An 18,216-nucleotide genomic window follows, 5' to 3' on the forward strand; every position below is an offset into this window, starting at 1 on the left:
TGGATTAACAAATTCCAACATAATTGTAATGTAAGAATGTAAGGTCATCTGTCTGTGAGCTGAAGCATGAGTGTAATTTTATTTAGTATTTTATCCCCTAACTTTGTGACAACAGGTGTAAAATGTATTTGTCTGTTTGACAACCACACTGAACACCTTGAATTGGAATGTCGACTGTGAGGCAGGCATTCTCAGCCAATAATACAGGGGTTGGACAAAATAACTGAAACACCTGGTTTTAGACCACAATAATTTATTAGTATGGTGTAGGGCCTCCTTTTGCGGCCAATACAGCGTCAATTCGTCTTGGAAATGACATATACGTACAAGTCCTGCACAGTGGTCAGAGGGATTTTAAGCCATTCTTCTTGCAGGATAGTGGCCAGGTCACTACGTGATGCTGGTGGAGGAAAATGTTTCCTGACTCGCTTCTCCAAAACACCCCAAAGTGGCTCAATAATATTTAGATCTGGTGACTGTGCAGGCCATGGGAGATGTTCAACTTCACTTTTATGTTCATCAAACCAATCTTTCACCAGTCTTGCTGTGTGTATTGGTGCATTGTCATCCTGATACACGGCACTGCCATTGGATGCACATGGTCCTCCAGAATGGTTCGGTAGTCCTTGGCAGTGACGCGCCCATCTAGCACAAGTATTGGGCCAAGGGAATGCCATGATATGGCAGCCCAAACCATCACTGATCCACCCCCATGCTTCACTCTGGGCATGCAACAGTCTGGGTGGTACGCTTCTTTGGGGCTTCTCCACACCGTAACTCTCCCGGATGTGGGGAAAACAGTAAAGGTGGACTCATCAGAGAACAATACATGTTTCACATTGTCCACAGCCCAAGATTTGCGCTCCTTGCACCATTGAAACCGACGTTTGGCATTGGCACGAGTGACCAAAGGTTTGGCTATAGCAGCCCGGCCGTGTATATCGACCCTGTGGAGCTCCCGACGGACAGTTCTGGTGGAAACAGGAGAGTTGAGGTGCACATTTAATTCTGCCGTGATTTGGGCAGCCGTGGTTTTATGTTTTTTGGATACAATCCGGGTTAGCACCTGAACATCCCTTTCAGACAGCTTCCTCTTGCATCCACAGTTAATCCTGTTGGATGTGGTTTGTCCTTCTTGGTGGTATGCTGACATTACCCTGGATACCGTGGCTCTTGATACATCACAAAGACTTGCTGTCTTGGTCACAGATGCGCCAGCAAGACGTGCACCAACAATTTGTCCTCTTTTGAACTCTGGTATGTCACCCATAATGTTGTGTGCATTGCAATATTTTGAGCAAAACTGTGCTCTTACCCTGCTAATTGAACCTTCACACTCTGCTCTTACTGGTGCAATGTGCAATTAATGAAGATTGGCCACCAGACTGGTCCAATTTAGCCATGAAACCTCCCACACTAAAATGACAGGTGTTTCAGTTATTTTGTCCAACCCCTGTAGATGAAGTTTGACCCCATAATTGTTCATTGGACTTAACAGGCACAAATATGAATCGACTCAATGTTCATGCCCTCGGTTTCGGGATGAGAACAGACATTAAAATAAGAAACCTTTTGTGCTGCAGCATTTTATATAAAGGAAAAGCCAATGTTAAAACATGGTGGAGGTAGCATAATGTGTGTGGCAGCTTGCTTTGTTAGAACCTGGATGACTAATGAATTTCAATTTCTGTTAGAAAATAATGAAGGAAAATATAAGATCATCCGTCTGTGAGAAGAATCTGAGGTGGGATTGAAGGATTGAAGTTTGGATCCAAATGGCAGGAAAATAAACAGAATGAAAGTGGCTTGAGTGAGTCAAAAAGGTAATATGGGGCGCTTAGGTGGCACAGCATTAGAAACACGCTAGCACACCAGAGCTGACATCTCAAACTTGTGAGTTCGAATCACAGCTCTGCTACCAGCAGGCAGGGCACCAACACCAACACACCAACAATGATCGGCTCGTTTGTAGGGTGGGTGCCGGATGGGATTCCTCATAACTGATGCGACTACGACCTCTACTGGCTGTTTGATGGCGCCTGCACAGAGACGAGGGACAATGTGAACGGGGTGTGTCTCTCGGTGTGTCAATCTGAGTCATATATGACCCCGCCTCGTGCAGGTGAAAAGAAGCGGTCGGCTACTGCACATGTGTCAGAGGGGAAGAGTATTAGTCACGGGTCTCCTCAGTCAGAGTGGACATCAGCATCATTATGAAGGTAATTGGATACGACTAGATTGGGAGGAAAACGGACAGGAAAATGCAAAAAAGTCAATATGATCCTATTATAAAAATCAGTTTATGTTCTTTTTGTACATGACTCTTGATTAGAAGGTCTCCTTACATCACACAGACCAGAACTTGATCTGGAGCTTTAACCCAACATCCAGGTTTACACAAGAAGTTTCCATCTGACAGAATAAATCACACTATTATCCAGCAACAGTGCTCAAAGTTGAGCGATGTTACCACGTCCGACAGCATTTGCGTACCTGACAGTGATCTACCGCGGCTAGTCGAGCTGAGCCCGTGTTAACGAGAGGCAGGAAATGTGACTGTCATGTTAAATAATGCAGAGCTGGTCGCTGTGACTGAAATATACATCCATGTGTTATACATTCACATATCTTTACTTTTATGCCAATAGAGGTGACTTTTCATTATTTACTTCTCTGCATAAGTATGTAGACACCCCTTTCAGTTATTGTGTTTAGGCATTTCAGCCACACCCATTTCTAACATGCGTTTGAAATTAACCAAATCAAGTTAGTAGCGTATATAACTGGTTTGACAAATTCTAGTTTACACATTTTCTAGTTGCACATTTTCATAGACATACGACCAAGTTTTGAAGTGTCGAATAATGATATGAAATTCTATATTGTTATATCATTATTATACACCTGTTAGCAATGGGTGTGGTTGAAAAACCTGAACTCAATGATTAGGACGGGTGTCCACAAACTTTTGGCCATATAGTGTTGTATATTTATAAACATCATAATTTATGATTAGTTTTAACATTATCCCAAAAGCTTTATGTTCGTGTATACTGTATCTGGCCAAAAGTATGTGGACACCACTCCTAATTATTTATTTGTTTATTTATTAGGATTTTAATGTCATGTTTTACACGCTTTGGTTACATTTATGGCAGGACAGGTAGTTACTGCTTACACAGTCAAGATTCATCAGTTCCAAGTTTAATGTCAAACAGTCATGGACAATTTTGTATCTCCAATTCACTTCACTTGCACGTATTTGAACTGTGGAAGGAAACCGGAGCGCCCGGAGGAAACCCACACACACACACACGGGGAGAACATGCAAACTTCAAACAGAAAGGACCCGGACCGCCCCACCTGCAAATCGAACCCAGGACGTTCTTGCTGTGAGGCGACAGTGCTACCCACCAAGCCACCCCTTCTAATTATTGATTTCAGGTTTTTTATTTGTACGCACCACTGGCAGTAATAAACAATCAATTATATAAAGTTAGTGACACGTTTTCAGCTTTGTGGCAACAGTTTAGGGAAGGCCCTTTCCTGTTCCAGCATGACTGTGCCCCAGTAAACAAAGCAAGCTCCATGAAGATGAGTTTAGTGCACAAATTCCCACAGACTACAGACTCACTCCTAAATGTAATACCATATTTACCTGTGCAGAGTTTTTCAGCTAAAAAAATACCTCAATACGGTAAAAACAGATGATTTGACAAAATCCAAGTCACGCTGACATTTGATATCAGATAATTCACAGCACACAACATTCAAACAGCGCCTTTGACGTAGGAAAGTCAAAAAATTTCAGTCTTTATCTGCCGCAGGCATAAAAATGTGATCAGCGAGTGAAGAGATTCATTTCCAGTCGCTGTTTGAAAGAATCGCAGCCAATTTTCCCAGAGCAGATCAGACTTCCTGAGATTGTTACCCGGTTTACATTATAAACGGCGGCTTAGAATCAATACAAACAGCACGACGTTTATAAATGATTGAGTGAGAATGAACGATTCCTTTAATAGAATTTCAATCAGGAGAACAAACATGAAAAACACAACTAATGGGATTTCAGTGGAAAAAAGCACTTGGTTTCATCTTCAGTCAATAATAATTTGAGATAAGAAATTCAAAGTGTTCCCAAGTGCAGTGTGCAAATCAGCTGAAATTGTTTTCCATTCTCAGACTCGCAGTATGATGGTTTGTCATTTGAATAAAAATACACACTTGCCTGCCACTTTATTAAGAACCTGCACACCCACTCGTTCATGTAATTCTCCAATCAGTCAGAAATCCTGCAGCAGCACAAACAGCAAAAATAACATTCCTGCAAAGGTCAAGAGCATGAGGGTGCCAGACGGGCTGATTAATACACAGCAGTCTCTACTGTTTACCCAGAATGAACACAAAAAACAACCAGTAAGCGGCAGTTCAAAGTGGGTAGCAAATGTATTTATTTATTTATTTATTTATTTTTACATCTGTTAGTAATGGGTTTAGGTGTCCACAGACTTTTGACCACATAGTGTTTCTCCAGTATAGTATAATTTGACATGACAACAAAGTGTTCCCACATACATTTGAAAAATGTCTTAACATTATTGCACAAGCTTCCTGTATGAATGTAAAAAATCATTCAGATCCTGAGAATTCTGCTTATTTTATTTTATTTTTTTTCTATTTTTCCAAACTTTCCCCCCCAATTTTCTCCCCTAATCTAGTCGTGTCAAATTACCCTGATTGCATCCTCCACTGATTCAACCCTCCACCGCTGACTGACACACTGACATACGCCCCCTCCGACACATGCTCAGTACAGACTGCATTTTTCACCCGCACGAGTCGAGTTTATATATACCGATCAGCACTGTGCATGGAGAGCCACACCCTGATCAGCATTATTCCTCAGCCCCGTGCAGGCGCCATCAATCAGCCAACAGGGGTCGCAACCGCACCAGCCATGAGGACCTATGATCCGGCTTGTCCCTAACCCCAATCGTTGTTCATGCAGCCGCCCATCCCAGCCGGATGGCAGAGCTGAGATTCGATACGATGTATTAGAAAACCCAGCTCTGGTGTGCTAGCGTATTTTACAGCTAAATTCAAGGAAAAAGTGAATTGATACATTTAATCCATACATTAATAAACCTTTATTAACAATGTCATATAAAACGCATATCCACTGCATTAAAACCCTTTTCTTTTTATGCACTGTCCACCTCTGCCTCATGCACGACATCCACGCTGGCCGATTAGGGTCACAGATTAGCACACGCCCATTTTCCACATGTGTGACGCCATCAGGATTTTTATTATTCATCAGCTAGCAGCAGATTCCTCCACACACAAGTGTTCCTCCAAGTGTTTCTTTAGCAGCGTCAGTGAGAGGATGCACTATTCAGCCATCAACCCAGTATCATCCCCCCCCACACACAGAGGTTTGAACCTAGCTCTCAGCAGTGATGGACTTGCGTAACACAATGCTGCGCTTCACAAGTGCTTAAAATCCTTTTCCAGTGTCAGGTTTTTATGACAAGCCAAAATTTCTTCTTCTTTCAAATCGTCTTTTATAAATGGCGACGTATTCACACCCTGTTCAGTAACACGTGTCCTTTTGCAGAGATTTTCTAACATCATCCAGGCAGTGAAGGTTATTTGGTCTTCATGTAGACCTCAGTGGTCAATTGTTGGCATATTGTAAGTTATGTTTAACTAATACCTCTCTACACAAGCCAAATTATCTGTGTGTTTGCAAACTATTACGATCCTAAGACAGAGCCTTGTGGAAGGCATGAGCAATTGCCTCCGTTTTCCGGATGAAGAATGTTCGCAGCCTGGTGCTTGTTCAGTGTCTCAGTTCCATCCAGAAAACAAACAAACTAAAAATATTTGCAAAAGAATTTCCTGCCATCTATGCCTCAGGCAATGCAGACCAGCAGCAAACAGTACGGTGAATAAACAAGCCCAAGTCACGTCCTGCGTGACTGAGACATCACTCTGGTCCCTGTGGCATTTTTGGGTACAGGAGCTGGGCTCCAGTCCGGCTGGTGGAAATGGATGTCAAACGTCCGTGCCCAGTTTGCAAAAACACGCTTCTCGGTGATGAAGCGGTGATGGCTGCCCCGGCGCCCACGCTCATGGGAGAGGTACATGGCACACTCGTCTGGCCCCAGCGGCTCATAATAATGATACGGGACTGACGGCCGTGGATCTTCGCTGTGGAGAAACAACACAAAGCATACACCGATCAGCCAAAACATTAAAACCACCTCCTTGTTTCTACACTCACTGTCCATTGTATCAGCTCCACTTACCATACACATTACATGCTTTGTTAGCCCCCTTTCATGCTGTTCTTCAATGGTCAGGACCCCCACAGGACCACTACAGAGCAGGTATTATTTGGGTGGTGGATCATTCTCAGCACTGCAGTGACACTGACATGGTGGTGGTGTGTTAGTGTGTGTTTTGGATGAGTGGATCAGACACAGCAGCGCTGCTGGAGTTTCTAAACACCTCGCTGTCACTGCTGGACTGAGAATAGTCCACCAACCAAAAATATCCAGCTAACAGCACCCCGTGGGCAGCGTCCTGTGACCACTGATGAAGGTCTAGAAGATGACCGACTCAAACAGCAGCAATAGATGAGCGATCTTCTCTGACTTTACATCTACAAGGTGGACCAACTAGGTAGGAGTGTCTAATAGAGTGGACAGTGAGTGGACACGGTATTTAAAAACTCCAGCAGCGCTGCTGTGTCTGATCCACTCATACCAGCACAACACACACTAACACACCACCACCATGTCAGTGTCACTGCAGTGCTGAGAATGATCCACCACCTAAATAATACCTGCTCTGTGGGGGTCCTGTAGGGGTCCTGACCATTGAAGAACAGGGTGAAAGCAGGTTAAAAAGGTATGTAGAGAAACAGATGGACTACAGTCATTACTTGTAGAACTACAAAGTGCTTCTATATGGTAAGTGGAGCTGATAAAATGGACAGTGAGTGTACAAACAAGGGGGTGGTTTTAATGTTATGGCTGATTGGTGTATATATATATATATATATATATATATATATATATACAGTGTATCACAAAAGTGAGTACACCCCTCACATTTCTGCAAATATTTCATTATATCTTTTCATGGAACAACACTATAGAAATGAAACTTGGATATAACTTAGAGTAGTCAGTGTACAGCTTGTATAGCAGTGTAGATTTACTGTCTTCTGAAAATAACTCAACACACAGCCATTAATGTCTAAATAGCTGGCAACATAAGTGAGTACACCCCACAGTGAACATGTCCAAATTGTGCCCAAATGTGTCGTTGTCTTTCCCTGGTGTCATGTGTCAAGGTCCCAGGTGTAAATGGGGAGCAGGGCTGTGAAATTTGGTGTTTTGGGTACAATTCTCTCATACTGGCCACTGGATGTTCAACATGGCACCTCATGGCAAAGAACTCTCTGAGGATGTGAGAAATAGAATTGTTGCTCTCCACAAAGATGGCCTGGGCTATAAGAAGATTGCTAACACCCTGAAACTGAGCTACAGCATGGTGGCCAAGGTCATACAGCGGTTTTCCAGGACAGGTTCCACTCGGAACAGGCTTCGCCAGGGTCGACCAAAGAAGTTGAGTCCACGTGTTCGGCGTCATATCCAGAGGTTGGCTTTAAAAAATAGACACATGAGTGCTGCCAGCATTGCTGCAGAGGTTGACGACGTGGGAGGTCAGCCTGTCAGTACTCAGACCATACGCCGCACACTGCATCAACTCGGTCTGCATGGTCGTCATCCCAGAAGAAAGCTGACGCACAAGAAAGCCCGCAAACAGTTTGCTGAAGACAAGCAGTCCAAGAACATGGATTACTGGAATGCCCTGTGGTCTGACGAGACCAAGATAAACTTGTTTGGCTCAGATGGTGTCCAGCATGTGTGGCGGCGCCCTGGTGAGAAGTACCAAGACAACTGTATCTTGCCTACAGTCAAGCATGGTGGTGGTAGCATCATGGTCTTGGGCTGCATGAGTGTTGCTGGCACTGGGGAGCTGCAGTTCATTGAGGGAAACATGAATTTCAACATGTACTGTGACATTCTGAAACAGAGCATGATCCCCTCCCTTCGAAAACTGGGCCTCATGGCAGTTTTCCAACAGGATAACGACCCCAAACACAACCTCCAAGATGACAACTGCCTTGCTGAGGAAGCTGAAGGTAAAGGTGATGGACTAAACCCAATTGAGCACCTGTGGCGCATCCTCAAGTGGAAGATGGAGGAGTTCAAGGTGTCTAACATCCACCAGCTCCGTGATGTCATCATGGAGGAGTGGAAGAGGATTCCAGTAGCAACCTGTGCAGCTCTGGTGAATTCCATGCCCAGGAGGGTTAAGGCAGTGCTGGATAATAATGGTGGTCACACAAAATATTGACACTTTGGGCACAATTTGGACATGTTCACTGTGGGGTGTACTCACTTATGTTGCCAGCCATTTAGACATTAATGGCTGTGTGTTGAGTTATTTTCAGAAGACAGTAAATCTACACTGCTATACAAGTTGTACACTGACTACTCTAAGTTATATCCAAGTTTCATGTCTATAGTGTTGTCCCATGAAAAGATATAATAAAATATTTGCAGAAATGTGAGGGGTGTACTCACTTTTGTGATACACTGTATATATATATATTCCTCTTTCTTTGGTATGGTAAATATAGTAGTACATAAGAAACTAGATTCCCAAATTAATCTTACTCTGAATAACTGTGGGGAAGCAATTAAGCTGAATTGGTTTGGAAAATAAATCGCAGTGGGCTAAATAAATTGATTCCCTGTAACACAATAAGGCTGCAGGATGGTTTGCGAGAGGTCGTGCCTCAGCGGAAAAGTGTAATAAATCATCTTATTTTCTGCTTCTGGTTATTTGTACATCGAGGTTGGCACACAGCGAGGCGACCAGGGGGGTATCCGATGGTTTGGCATGTTGTTTTGAGAAAACAAAATGGATTTTACTACAAGAGCATGTTTGGACAAAACAGCAACACTTACCTGCAGAAATCAGGAGACACCATGCCGTAAACATTGATTCGATCACACAGCTCCAGGGCTATGGTCATGGTGAACCAGCCGGTACTCAACCAGGAATTGGACGTCCTCCTGAAAAGCATGGAGTAAGAAAGACGTTCACGTTACATTATGCTAATCTGTAAACAGAATAATAAACATACTTCAGAAGTCCATCTACGTGAACCAGTTACAGCTTGTTCCACCTTTTTTGGCTTTTTATTAGAAGGCAGCAAGTCACAGAAGTTCTGGACTTAAATACCAATGAAAATTTATCATTTTAAAATGACCATCAGAGGGACCTTGGGGAATTTGCCATAAATAAATTCTTTTGCAGTATCAAGATTTTATGACAGGCCAAAGTAAGTCTTTTATAATTGACAACGTATTCACACACTGTTTAGCTAAGCATGTCCTTTTGCAGAGAACTTCTTATAACATCATCCAGGCAGTGAAGGTTGGTTATTTGGTCTTCATGTAGACCTCAGTTGACATTCGTTGACATGTTTTAAATTACGTTTCACAAATTCCTCTCTTTGGCCAAACTTTTACGATCCTAAGACAGAGCCTTGTGGAATTCTGCCACTCCTGCATATCTAAAAATTAGAAGTCTCAGAAATCTGCCAAAAATTAAAAGGCAAAACTGGCACACAGTGCTTTGAAAAGCTAATTTTTACCATAGAAAAAAGCTAAAATGTTTATTAATTTTGGCTATTAAACAAAACACAAAAACACAAGGGGGGAATACTTGTCCTCCCTCAATGGAAACTCTACTAGCAAGTACATTTATACTTTAATAATTCACCAGAAAATGTAATTAAATATTTTTACTCTGCTTACACTGAAATAAATGAGTACACCCCTCCTAAATATTGAATTTAGTGTTTCAGCTACACCGAATATATGTGGACACTCTATGTAATGATTGAGATGTATCGATTCTATGTTTTGCTCCAACAGTTTGAGAAAGACTTTAGATTTTTACACAAAGCAAAGTCAGTGGCCTGTACAGAACCTTACTGAACACCTTTGGAATGAATTAGACTATCAGCTCTGAGCCAAGGTTATTTACTGCATAAAAATACATAGAATCCAACAATAACAAAAAGTTTGAATTGTTTTAAAATCTTATTTTCTAATTAACATTTAAACGTGTGCATTTTGTTTCTGAGATATAGTTGCTAATTCTTCTTAATTTAGTTGATCATGTTGGATCTGTTCCCCTAATATTTTCTTTTCCATCTCTTAAAGGTGGCCTTAAGAACTTAAAAAACCCTGATATGGTGCCCAGGTGGCAGAGCGAGATATTCCGCTAGCACACCAGCGCCGGTTTCTGAACTCCTCGGCTTGGTGCCATCTAGTGGGCATAATTGGCAGTGCCTGCAGGGTGGGATGACCGGACTATGTTGGTGGGGTCTTCAAATGCTGCGTAAGGACCCTGATTAGCAGATAGAGGGCTGCACGCGGGTTGGAGGAGGCGTGAGCAGCAATATACCCACCTCGACTGCAATCAGGGATCCACCAGCAGTGGAAGACAAATTGACTCTGCTAAATTGGGAGAAAATGGAAAAAATGCACAAATAAAATAGAAAAAACCCCTGATATAACCTGATGTTAGAAGCAAAAAAGACATAGAAAATAACTGACAAATAAATACAATTTAAAACCTGCTAAATATAAATAAATAAAGCTAAGCATACAATTTTTTACATTTTATTTCTAGTTTGGATATGTGATCTGATGTGTTGATGAGTGTTTGTATTTTTGCTGCGTTTGTATTTTTATCATTACTTTCTTTTTTTTAAATTATTTTTTCATTAACTATACACTTACACAGTCTACATAGTCTTTGAAAGAGAGTGATAGTTGTACTAGAATTAAAAAAATACCAGTGTGAATAATTTTAGTAGGAAATCTTATTATTTTATATATTAAATTGCAGAAGATTGTTAAGGCTGTGCAGGTTTAAGTATCACATCTGACAGGATGCAATTATAACTGGTCTTTTTCATCAAGTGCTCATCAGCCCTCCTGTTCCACCATCTGATAAGAAATTTCCTAATGATGATCCAGCGAAGAACAACAATAGGGCAATAAATGCCATTAAGAAAAAACAGCGTGATTGATTGGGTTGTCTGATTGCTAGGAAATTACCTCTGCCCGAAAAAGTGCCGCCCATCTGGCAGCTTGGTTCCATCCATAATCTCCAGTGCACACGTGCCAGTGTGGAATATTGAGCGTTCAATCAACATCACCACCACAAGCTAACGTTTCTGGCTTTTCTAGCGTTTCCAGGAGTTTGGATCTAAGGCGTGACATTAGCCTTTAGTCCTGCTCTAAATCTCCTTAACAAAGGTTATCTACCTGCCTGCCTGTACAGCTAGATCATTAGATAGGGCAATGAGATGTTGCCCAATTCCCACAAAGCGTGAAAGAACCTGCCTTTGGCAGTTTTGGAGAAGGCCTAAATTACATCAAACCCTCTGTGGGGTTTTAACTGGAGTCACTCTAAAGTTTTGGTGAAAAAGTTATTTAGTAGAAGACCAGACCTTTCTCTTTTGAATATACACTCAATAAGCATTTATTAGGAACACCTGTCTCAAAGGTACATTCATTGGCCATTTTATGAACTACTCCTAGCATATAGATGCACTTTGTGGGTATACAAATACTAACTGTAGTCCAGTTTGGACCCTGATTGATATTATTGGGGTAGTGGTCCACTTTTAGCACTGGAATGACACTTACATGGTAGTGTATTGTATTAGTATGAGTGTAGCAGGTGCAGCAGTGTTGTTGGGATTTTAAAAGTCACAGGGCGCTGCCCACGGGGCGCTGTTGGCTGGATGTTTTTGGTTGGTGGACTATTCTCAGTCCAGCAGTGACAGCTAGTTTAAAAACTCCAGCAGCACTGCTGTCTTATCCACTCATACTGACACAACACACACTAACACACCACCACCATGTCAGTGTCACTGCAGTGCTGCGAATGATCTATTACCCAAATAATACCTGCTCTGTGGTGGTCCTGTGGGGGTCCTGACCATTGAAGAAAAGGGTGATAGCAGGCTAAAAAAGTATGTAGAGAAACAGATGGACTACAGTCAGTAATTGTAGAACTACAAAATGCTTCTATATGGTAAGTGGAGTGTAGAAACAAGGAGGTGGTTTTAATGTTATGGTTGATCGGTGATCAGAAACTGTTTACTGATTTCCACTTTGGATAAAAGCTGCTTAGTCTGCTAAATGACATTAATGGAAATGTAACAGTCAGTAATTGTATACTCATGTATGTAAGTTCAGCTGGATGGTAGGTATATCTTATTATAGTGGAAAAATTGATCAGATATTAAAAAAAAACAAAGATTACAGTTGACTGGATTGAAGAGTTTATTAGCACGATTGTGGGTTCTTACAGCAGTGTAATAGCTGAAGAACAAGGAACAGAACTGTGGGCCTCCCTTTATACTGCTCTAGTCACATCATATTGGGTGTTGGACTTTTGAATCTCTATTCTAACTGCTAACTGTTGTTTCTTATCTGCTTACAACATATAACAACAGCGTAACGACAGACATGTTGCTTATCTCTGTACTTTAGACTCCCAGACACACCACATGCAACCACATGACTGAGGATTTAATGCGCAAACAGCATAAAACTAATATTCAGGCTATGTTAAGTATAAAATCTTATTTTAATGTAAATTGATAACACATTAAATGGCCACATTTAAGAGAGATGTTTCTAATAAAGTACTTAGTGGGTTCATATGTTTTTGGGGCGCCATTTGGGGCGGCACGGTGGCTAAGTGACTGTCGCCTCACAGCGAGAAGGTCCTGGGTTCGATCCCCAGGTGGGGCGGTCGGGGTCCTTTCTGTGCGGAGTTTGCATGTTCTCCCTGTGTCTGCGTGGGTTTCCTCCGGGTGCTCCGGTTTTCTCCCACAGTCCAAAGACTAGGCTAATTGTTGACACTGAATTGTCCCATAGTTACCTAGCTGCTGGGATGCACAGACCAGTGCATTGTAGTGCCGGTCCCAAGCCCGGATAAATAGGGAGGGTTGTGTCAGGAAGGGCATCCGGCGTAAAAACTGTGCCAAATCCCGCCGGCGACCCCTAACGGGAAGAAGCCGGAAATGCCGACCTCATAATCAAAAAACGGGACAAAAACTTAGGAACAAGAAGGAGAAGAAGAAGTAGAGCAAAGCATTGAGGTAAAATGACAACCAGAGCTGGTTTGCCTTGAGTAAAAATGTAAAGCATCACTCGTGAACAAGACCCCGAGATATCTGAACTCCTTCACTTGGGGTAGGTTCTCACCTCCTACTCGCAAGGAGTAATGCGGTCACTTTACCGGACCATTGTGGTAAATAAAGAGCCGAGCTGCAAAGCAAAGCTCTCGATTTACCGGTCGATCTATGTCCCTATCCTCACCTATGATCACGAGCTTTGGGTAGTGACCGAAAGAATGAGGTCGCAGATACAAGCGGCCGAAATGAGCTTTCTCCGGCGGGCTGCTTGGCATACTCTCCATGATCGGGTGAGGAGCTCAGCAATACGGGAGGAGCTCGGAGTAGAACCGCTGCTCCTTCGCGTGGAGAGGAGCCAGTTGAGGTGGTTCGGGCATCTGATAAGAATGCCTCCTGGACGCCTCCCTTAGGAGGTATACCAGGCACGGCCGACTGGGAGGAGGCACCGGGGTCGAACCCAGGACCCGCTGGAGGGATTACATCTCCCAGCTGGCATGTGAACACCTGGGGATCCCACCGGAGGAGCTGGTAGAAGTGGCAGGGGAGAGAGATGCCTGGGACTCTTTGCTTGCACTGTTGCCACGATGACCCTAAATGGATAAGCGGAACAGATGATGATGATGAAAAATGTAAAGCTATATGTCCAGTCATCCTGATAATGTTGCATTACAACATAAGAGTCATTAACAAACTAAAAAATTTATACCTGTAGTGTCTAGTCTTTCACTAAGCAGTTCCTGCTCTTTCTTTACTTTTTTATTGTGTGTATGGATAAAAAAGTATGACATGCCACACATCCAGCAGCTATTACCAGGGCAGCTGAGAAGCCCGTCATAGCGGATGAGCCTGTAAGCCTTTTAGTTGAGGATAATGATCCCTGACAGAATTTAGCATGTCTACAGCTATGGAAAATGAAGTGTGTGTTGGGGTTGGATTGTAGAGACTGTTGTCAGAGCAGATGACGATCGCTGATGATCCAGTTCAGCAATCCAGACAATTTAAACCCGGGATAATGTTTTAGCCGTCTGAACCGTGACTGAAAAACTGGATGCGTTTTGGATGCTGTTGGATTTTCTGCCAGTATGAGCAGGTGTGAATGAACCATGCCAAGTGCTTGATTAAACAAACAAACAAGTAAACAAGCAAACAGAGCTTCATGAAGGTCAGCTGGGCTCATCCACTCGCCACTGTTGCCGCTGATGCCGCAGGCACAAACATTTTGCGCTGCTGTGCAACTATAAAGCTTTTCTTCATTTTAAACCTTGTCAATAAAGTGGACTAAAGTAAGGAGCCGATTTGCCGACAGGAGTCTTAAGAGACAATGAAGTTACAGGCGGGTCACTGACTGGAATACGAATTGAATTGGGGATATTTAATAGAAACTGCTGAGATGTGTGATTTTGCATCATCTACTTACCTTATGTTCACACCAGAAGGCGACAAGTCTCTGATATTTCTCATGGTTTGTTTGTGTTGTGCTGTAAAAATTTACTGCTGTTTAATTCAAACATGTTGGGGGATGATTTTAGAAACTGGTGCTGTTATTTTGGTGTGTTGCATATACTGAAGGCAGTGGCTGGGATTTTATTTAAAAAAAAAAAAAAAAAAAAAAGCATAATTATTGTGAATTTCTCAATTCAGCGTCAAAATAAATAAATAAATAAATAAATGACTGTCTTTTGTCTCTTGCTAGTGTGAGAGCACAGATATGGTGCTAATACAATTCTTTTTTTTCTATTTTATTTCTGCATTTTCTCCCAATTTAGTGAGTCAATTTGTCTTCTGCTGCTGGTGGATCCCTAATTGCAGTCGAGGTGGGTATATTGCTGCTCACGCCTCCTCCGAGCCGTGCGCAGCCCTTAGCGGAACCCTTTTTCACCCATGCATTCTGCGCCTCTCTCTATCTGCTAATCAGGGTTCATACACAGTGTTTGAAGACCCCGTCCACATATTCCGGTCATCCCTCCCTGCAGGCACTGCCAATTATGCCCGCTAGATGGTGCCCAGTCGACCGGTGGCAACACCGAGTCGCTGGTGTGCTAGTGGAATATCCCGCTGTGCCACCTGGGCACCTGCAAATACAATTCTTAAAAAAAACACCAAGCCAATATTTAAATTCAACTGCTTTGATAAATAAACTTTTGAACAGGAGATTTGATGGTTATACACAGTTGATCCAAAATGTAAAAACCGCTAACTAAAATGCTGTAACGGCTGAGATTTCTCTAATATTATTGCACCTCAGTAAAAGTTATTAATTGTTAAGATGGTTTGTATTTAATTATCTAGTATTTTTCTTTTTCATTTATGCAGGTGCAGTGATTTTACTACATGTAGGACCTGAATGAAATAGCATTTTCAAATCTAACCAAATCATCATGAATTGCAAATGGCAAAATTACAGCCCCAAAAATAGCCACTAATTTTACTAAAAGCTTTCTACAATGTTGTGGGCTTTGCAAAACTTACATTTAGGACAGAGCTGCTATGCTGGAATATTTTGTATTAAAGACTGAAGTGAAAGGACATTCATTTGGTGTAAGATTTGAGCCTCTGAGCCAAACAAAACGGTGCAAATTGCACCTGGTTTTATTATAGAAGACGTTACTATTGGTTGAGAGGATTTTGCACAGCCAGTAGCACTCATGGTGAAAAATTTCAGGAACACGCCTATTAAACAACACCAATTTCGCCATTTCAATGTTATTAATGTATTATTAATGTTCTTTTTTCCATTTGTTTATGCTTACAAATACTTAGATGTACTTAGATGTGAAAACTGTAAATTGTGTTTGAGTACTTGTTTACTTCACTGTATTACAGAAAATATGCACGACTGCTGCCAATTTAATAAGACAAGCCTGATAGTTGGGAAAGACAAACAGTAATAATCCTCCGGGATCGCGCGCCAATTTAATCAGGTCTAGTTGTCTTGCTTGATCAGCTTCTGATGATGATGGATGCAGCAGCCGGAATATCTGTTTACTCATTAAAAAACAAACAGATTAGAAGCTACATGTTGCTCAGTGAGACGTCGTAGCTTATTAACTGATCAGACCCTTTCAAACACGAGGGCAAACGCACCCGAATATCCAGTCCAGTTCAAAAGATTAAATACACTCGTACAGGACACACACGTCACGGCCAAGAGTGTCCTAATTAGTTCAGGCAAGGCCCTCTTTCTGTCACGGACTTTGCCCCCGTGCACAGTTTGAAGCTACTTATTGGAACAGTAGCTTTGGAGCAGTGACAGCAAATAAAGGGCACAAACTGAAAAAGCTCATGGCACTCAGTATTCCCAGGTGGTCTATCATGCGTATGCTGACCGAGCCTGAACCCTGCTTAGCTTTCAAAAAGAGCTGAAAAAATGTAGAGGGCAAACGCAGGCACATTCAGCCATGAGTGATATTTAGAAAGAGAAATGGTTCACTTATACAAACCAATTTACAATAAAATTGGGACATTCTGTAAAATGCAATGAAACCAACAGTCTGTGATTGCGTTTACCAAATGTCCCAACTCCAAACTGTATGATTTCCCAATTGTTTATATTTCTTTATTTTTCATGACCCTGCATGATCAGACGAGACAGGGCGTCCTCAGGATGGTGTGGCCGTAAGCAAAAGCTGCTGAAATATATAGCCTGCTTATGGTGTCAGCTTAAACTCACAAACTGAATATAAATTGTGCACTTTCATGCTCCTGTTCCTTATTTTTTGCCTACAATTTAAAGCTAATTATTACAACCGCAGATTTACAGCACTGACAGCACGATCAAGGCAGCTGTCCCAAAAATCTTACAGATTGAAGCCACTTGCAGCAATGAGTTAAAAATGTACTGCGAAAAGGCTACCAGCAGTTTGTTCCAGAACGTTCTCATCTCTCATCCAAAAAGTGACAGAAGTCACGCCTGCTTAGCTTCCAAAAAAGAAAGGAAGATTTTATAGCTGCAAAAGAAAAAGTGGCTGTAACCCAACGTTCATTTCAACATCTTACAAAAAGCCTTTGAAAGGAAATTATTTCATTATAGACTATCTTATTCAAGTTCCATTTTGAGAGCAAGAAGGTCCTGGGTTCGATCCCCAGGCAGGGCGGACTGGGTCCTTTCTGTGTGGAGTTTGCATGTTCTCCCCGTGTCTGTGTGGGTTTCCTACGGGAGCTCCAGTTTCCTCCCACAGTCCAAAAACGTGCAGTCAGGTTAATTGGAGACACTGAATTGTCCTATAGGTGAATGGGTGTGTGTGTGGCGTTTTTAAACACCTCACTGTCACTGCTGGACTGAGAATAGTCCACCAACCAAAAACATCCAGCCAACAGCGCCCCGTGGGCAGCGTCCTGTGACTACTGATGAAGGTTTAGAAGATGACCAACTCAAACAGCAGCAATAGATGAGCGATCATCTCTAACTTTACATCTACAAGGTAGACAAACTAGGTAGGAGTGTCTAATAGAGTGGACAGAGTGTGGACACGGTATTTAAAAACTCCAGCAGCGCTGCTGTGTCTGATCCACTCATACCAGCACAACACACACTAACTGCTCTGTGGTGGTCCTGTGGGGGTCCTGACCATTGAAGAACAGCATGAAAGGGGGCTAACAAAGCATGCAGAGAAACAGATGGACTACAGTCAGTAATTGTAGAACTACAAAGTGCTTCTACATGGTAAGTGGAGCTGATAAAATGGACAGTGAGTGTAGAAAGAAGGAGGTGGTTTTAATGTCATGCCTGATTGTCAGTCAGGAACAGCACTGGAACACAACTGGAGACGCCCAGGAGGTATAGACGAGAGTCTGACAGGGTTGTGAACATTTCAAACCCCAACATTAGAATCACTGGCCAATAAAAAAGATGTAACACCTCGAATTTAAAGATCTGACATGAATATTTTGTAAGCAGGGTC

The 18,216-nt window shown here is 42.3% G+C and overlaps 2 protein-coding genes across 2 annotated transcripts in view; one reads left to right on the top strand and one right to left on the bottom strand.

The window, feature by feature from the left end:
* The window catches only part of pigk (phosphatidylinositol glycan anchor biosynthesis, class K), a 47,316-nt gene extending 30,387 nt beyond the window's left edge, over nucleotides 1-16,929 (top strand). The window contains exons 11-12 of the mRNA XM_062992951.1: nucleotides 15,082-15,129; nucleotides 16,899-16,929. Coding sequence (XP_062849021.1) covers nucleotides 15,082-15,084 — 3 coding nt within the window. The 3' untranslated portion in view covers nucleotides 15,085-15,129; nucleotides 16,899-16,929. The remainder of the gene's footprint in view (nucleotides 1-15,081; nucleotides 15,130-16,898) is intronic.
* Nucleotides 5,967-18,216, bottom strand: part of st6galnac5a (ST6 (alpha-N-acetyl-neuraminyl-2,3-beta-galactosyl-1,3)-N-acetylgalactosaminide alpha-2,6-sialyltransferase 5a) — a 37,041-nt gene continuing 24,791 nt past the window's right edge. Inside the window, exons 4-5 of the mRNA XM_062992952.1 lie at nucleotides 9,051-9,158; nucleotides 5,967-6,213 (exon numbers count right to left, since the gene is read on the bottom strand). Coding sequence (XP_062849022.1) covers nucleotides 5,967-6,213; nucleotides 9,051-9,158 — 355 coding nt within the window. The remainder of the gene's footprint in view (nucleotides 6,214-9,050; nucleotides 9,159-18,216) is intronic.

The sequence above is a fragment of the Trichomycterus rosablanca genome, chromosome 4, assembly GCF_030014385.1.
Source record: "Trichomycterus rosablanca isolate fTriRos1 chromosome 4, fTriRos1.hap1, whole genome shotgun sequence".
In the NCBI taxonomy this organism is placed as follows: domain Eukaryota; kingdom Metazoa; phylum Chordata; class Actinopteri; order Siluriformes; family Trichomycteridae; genus Trichomycterus; species Trichomycterus rosablanca.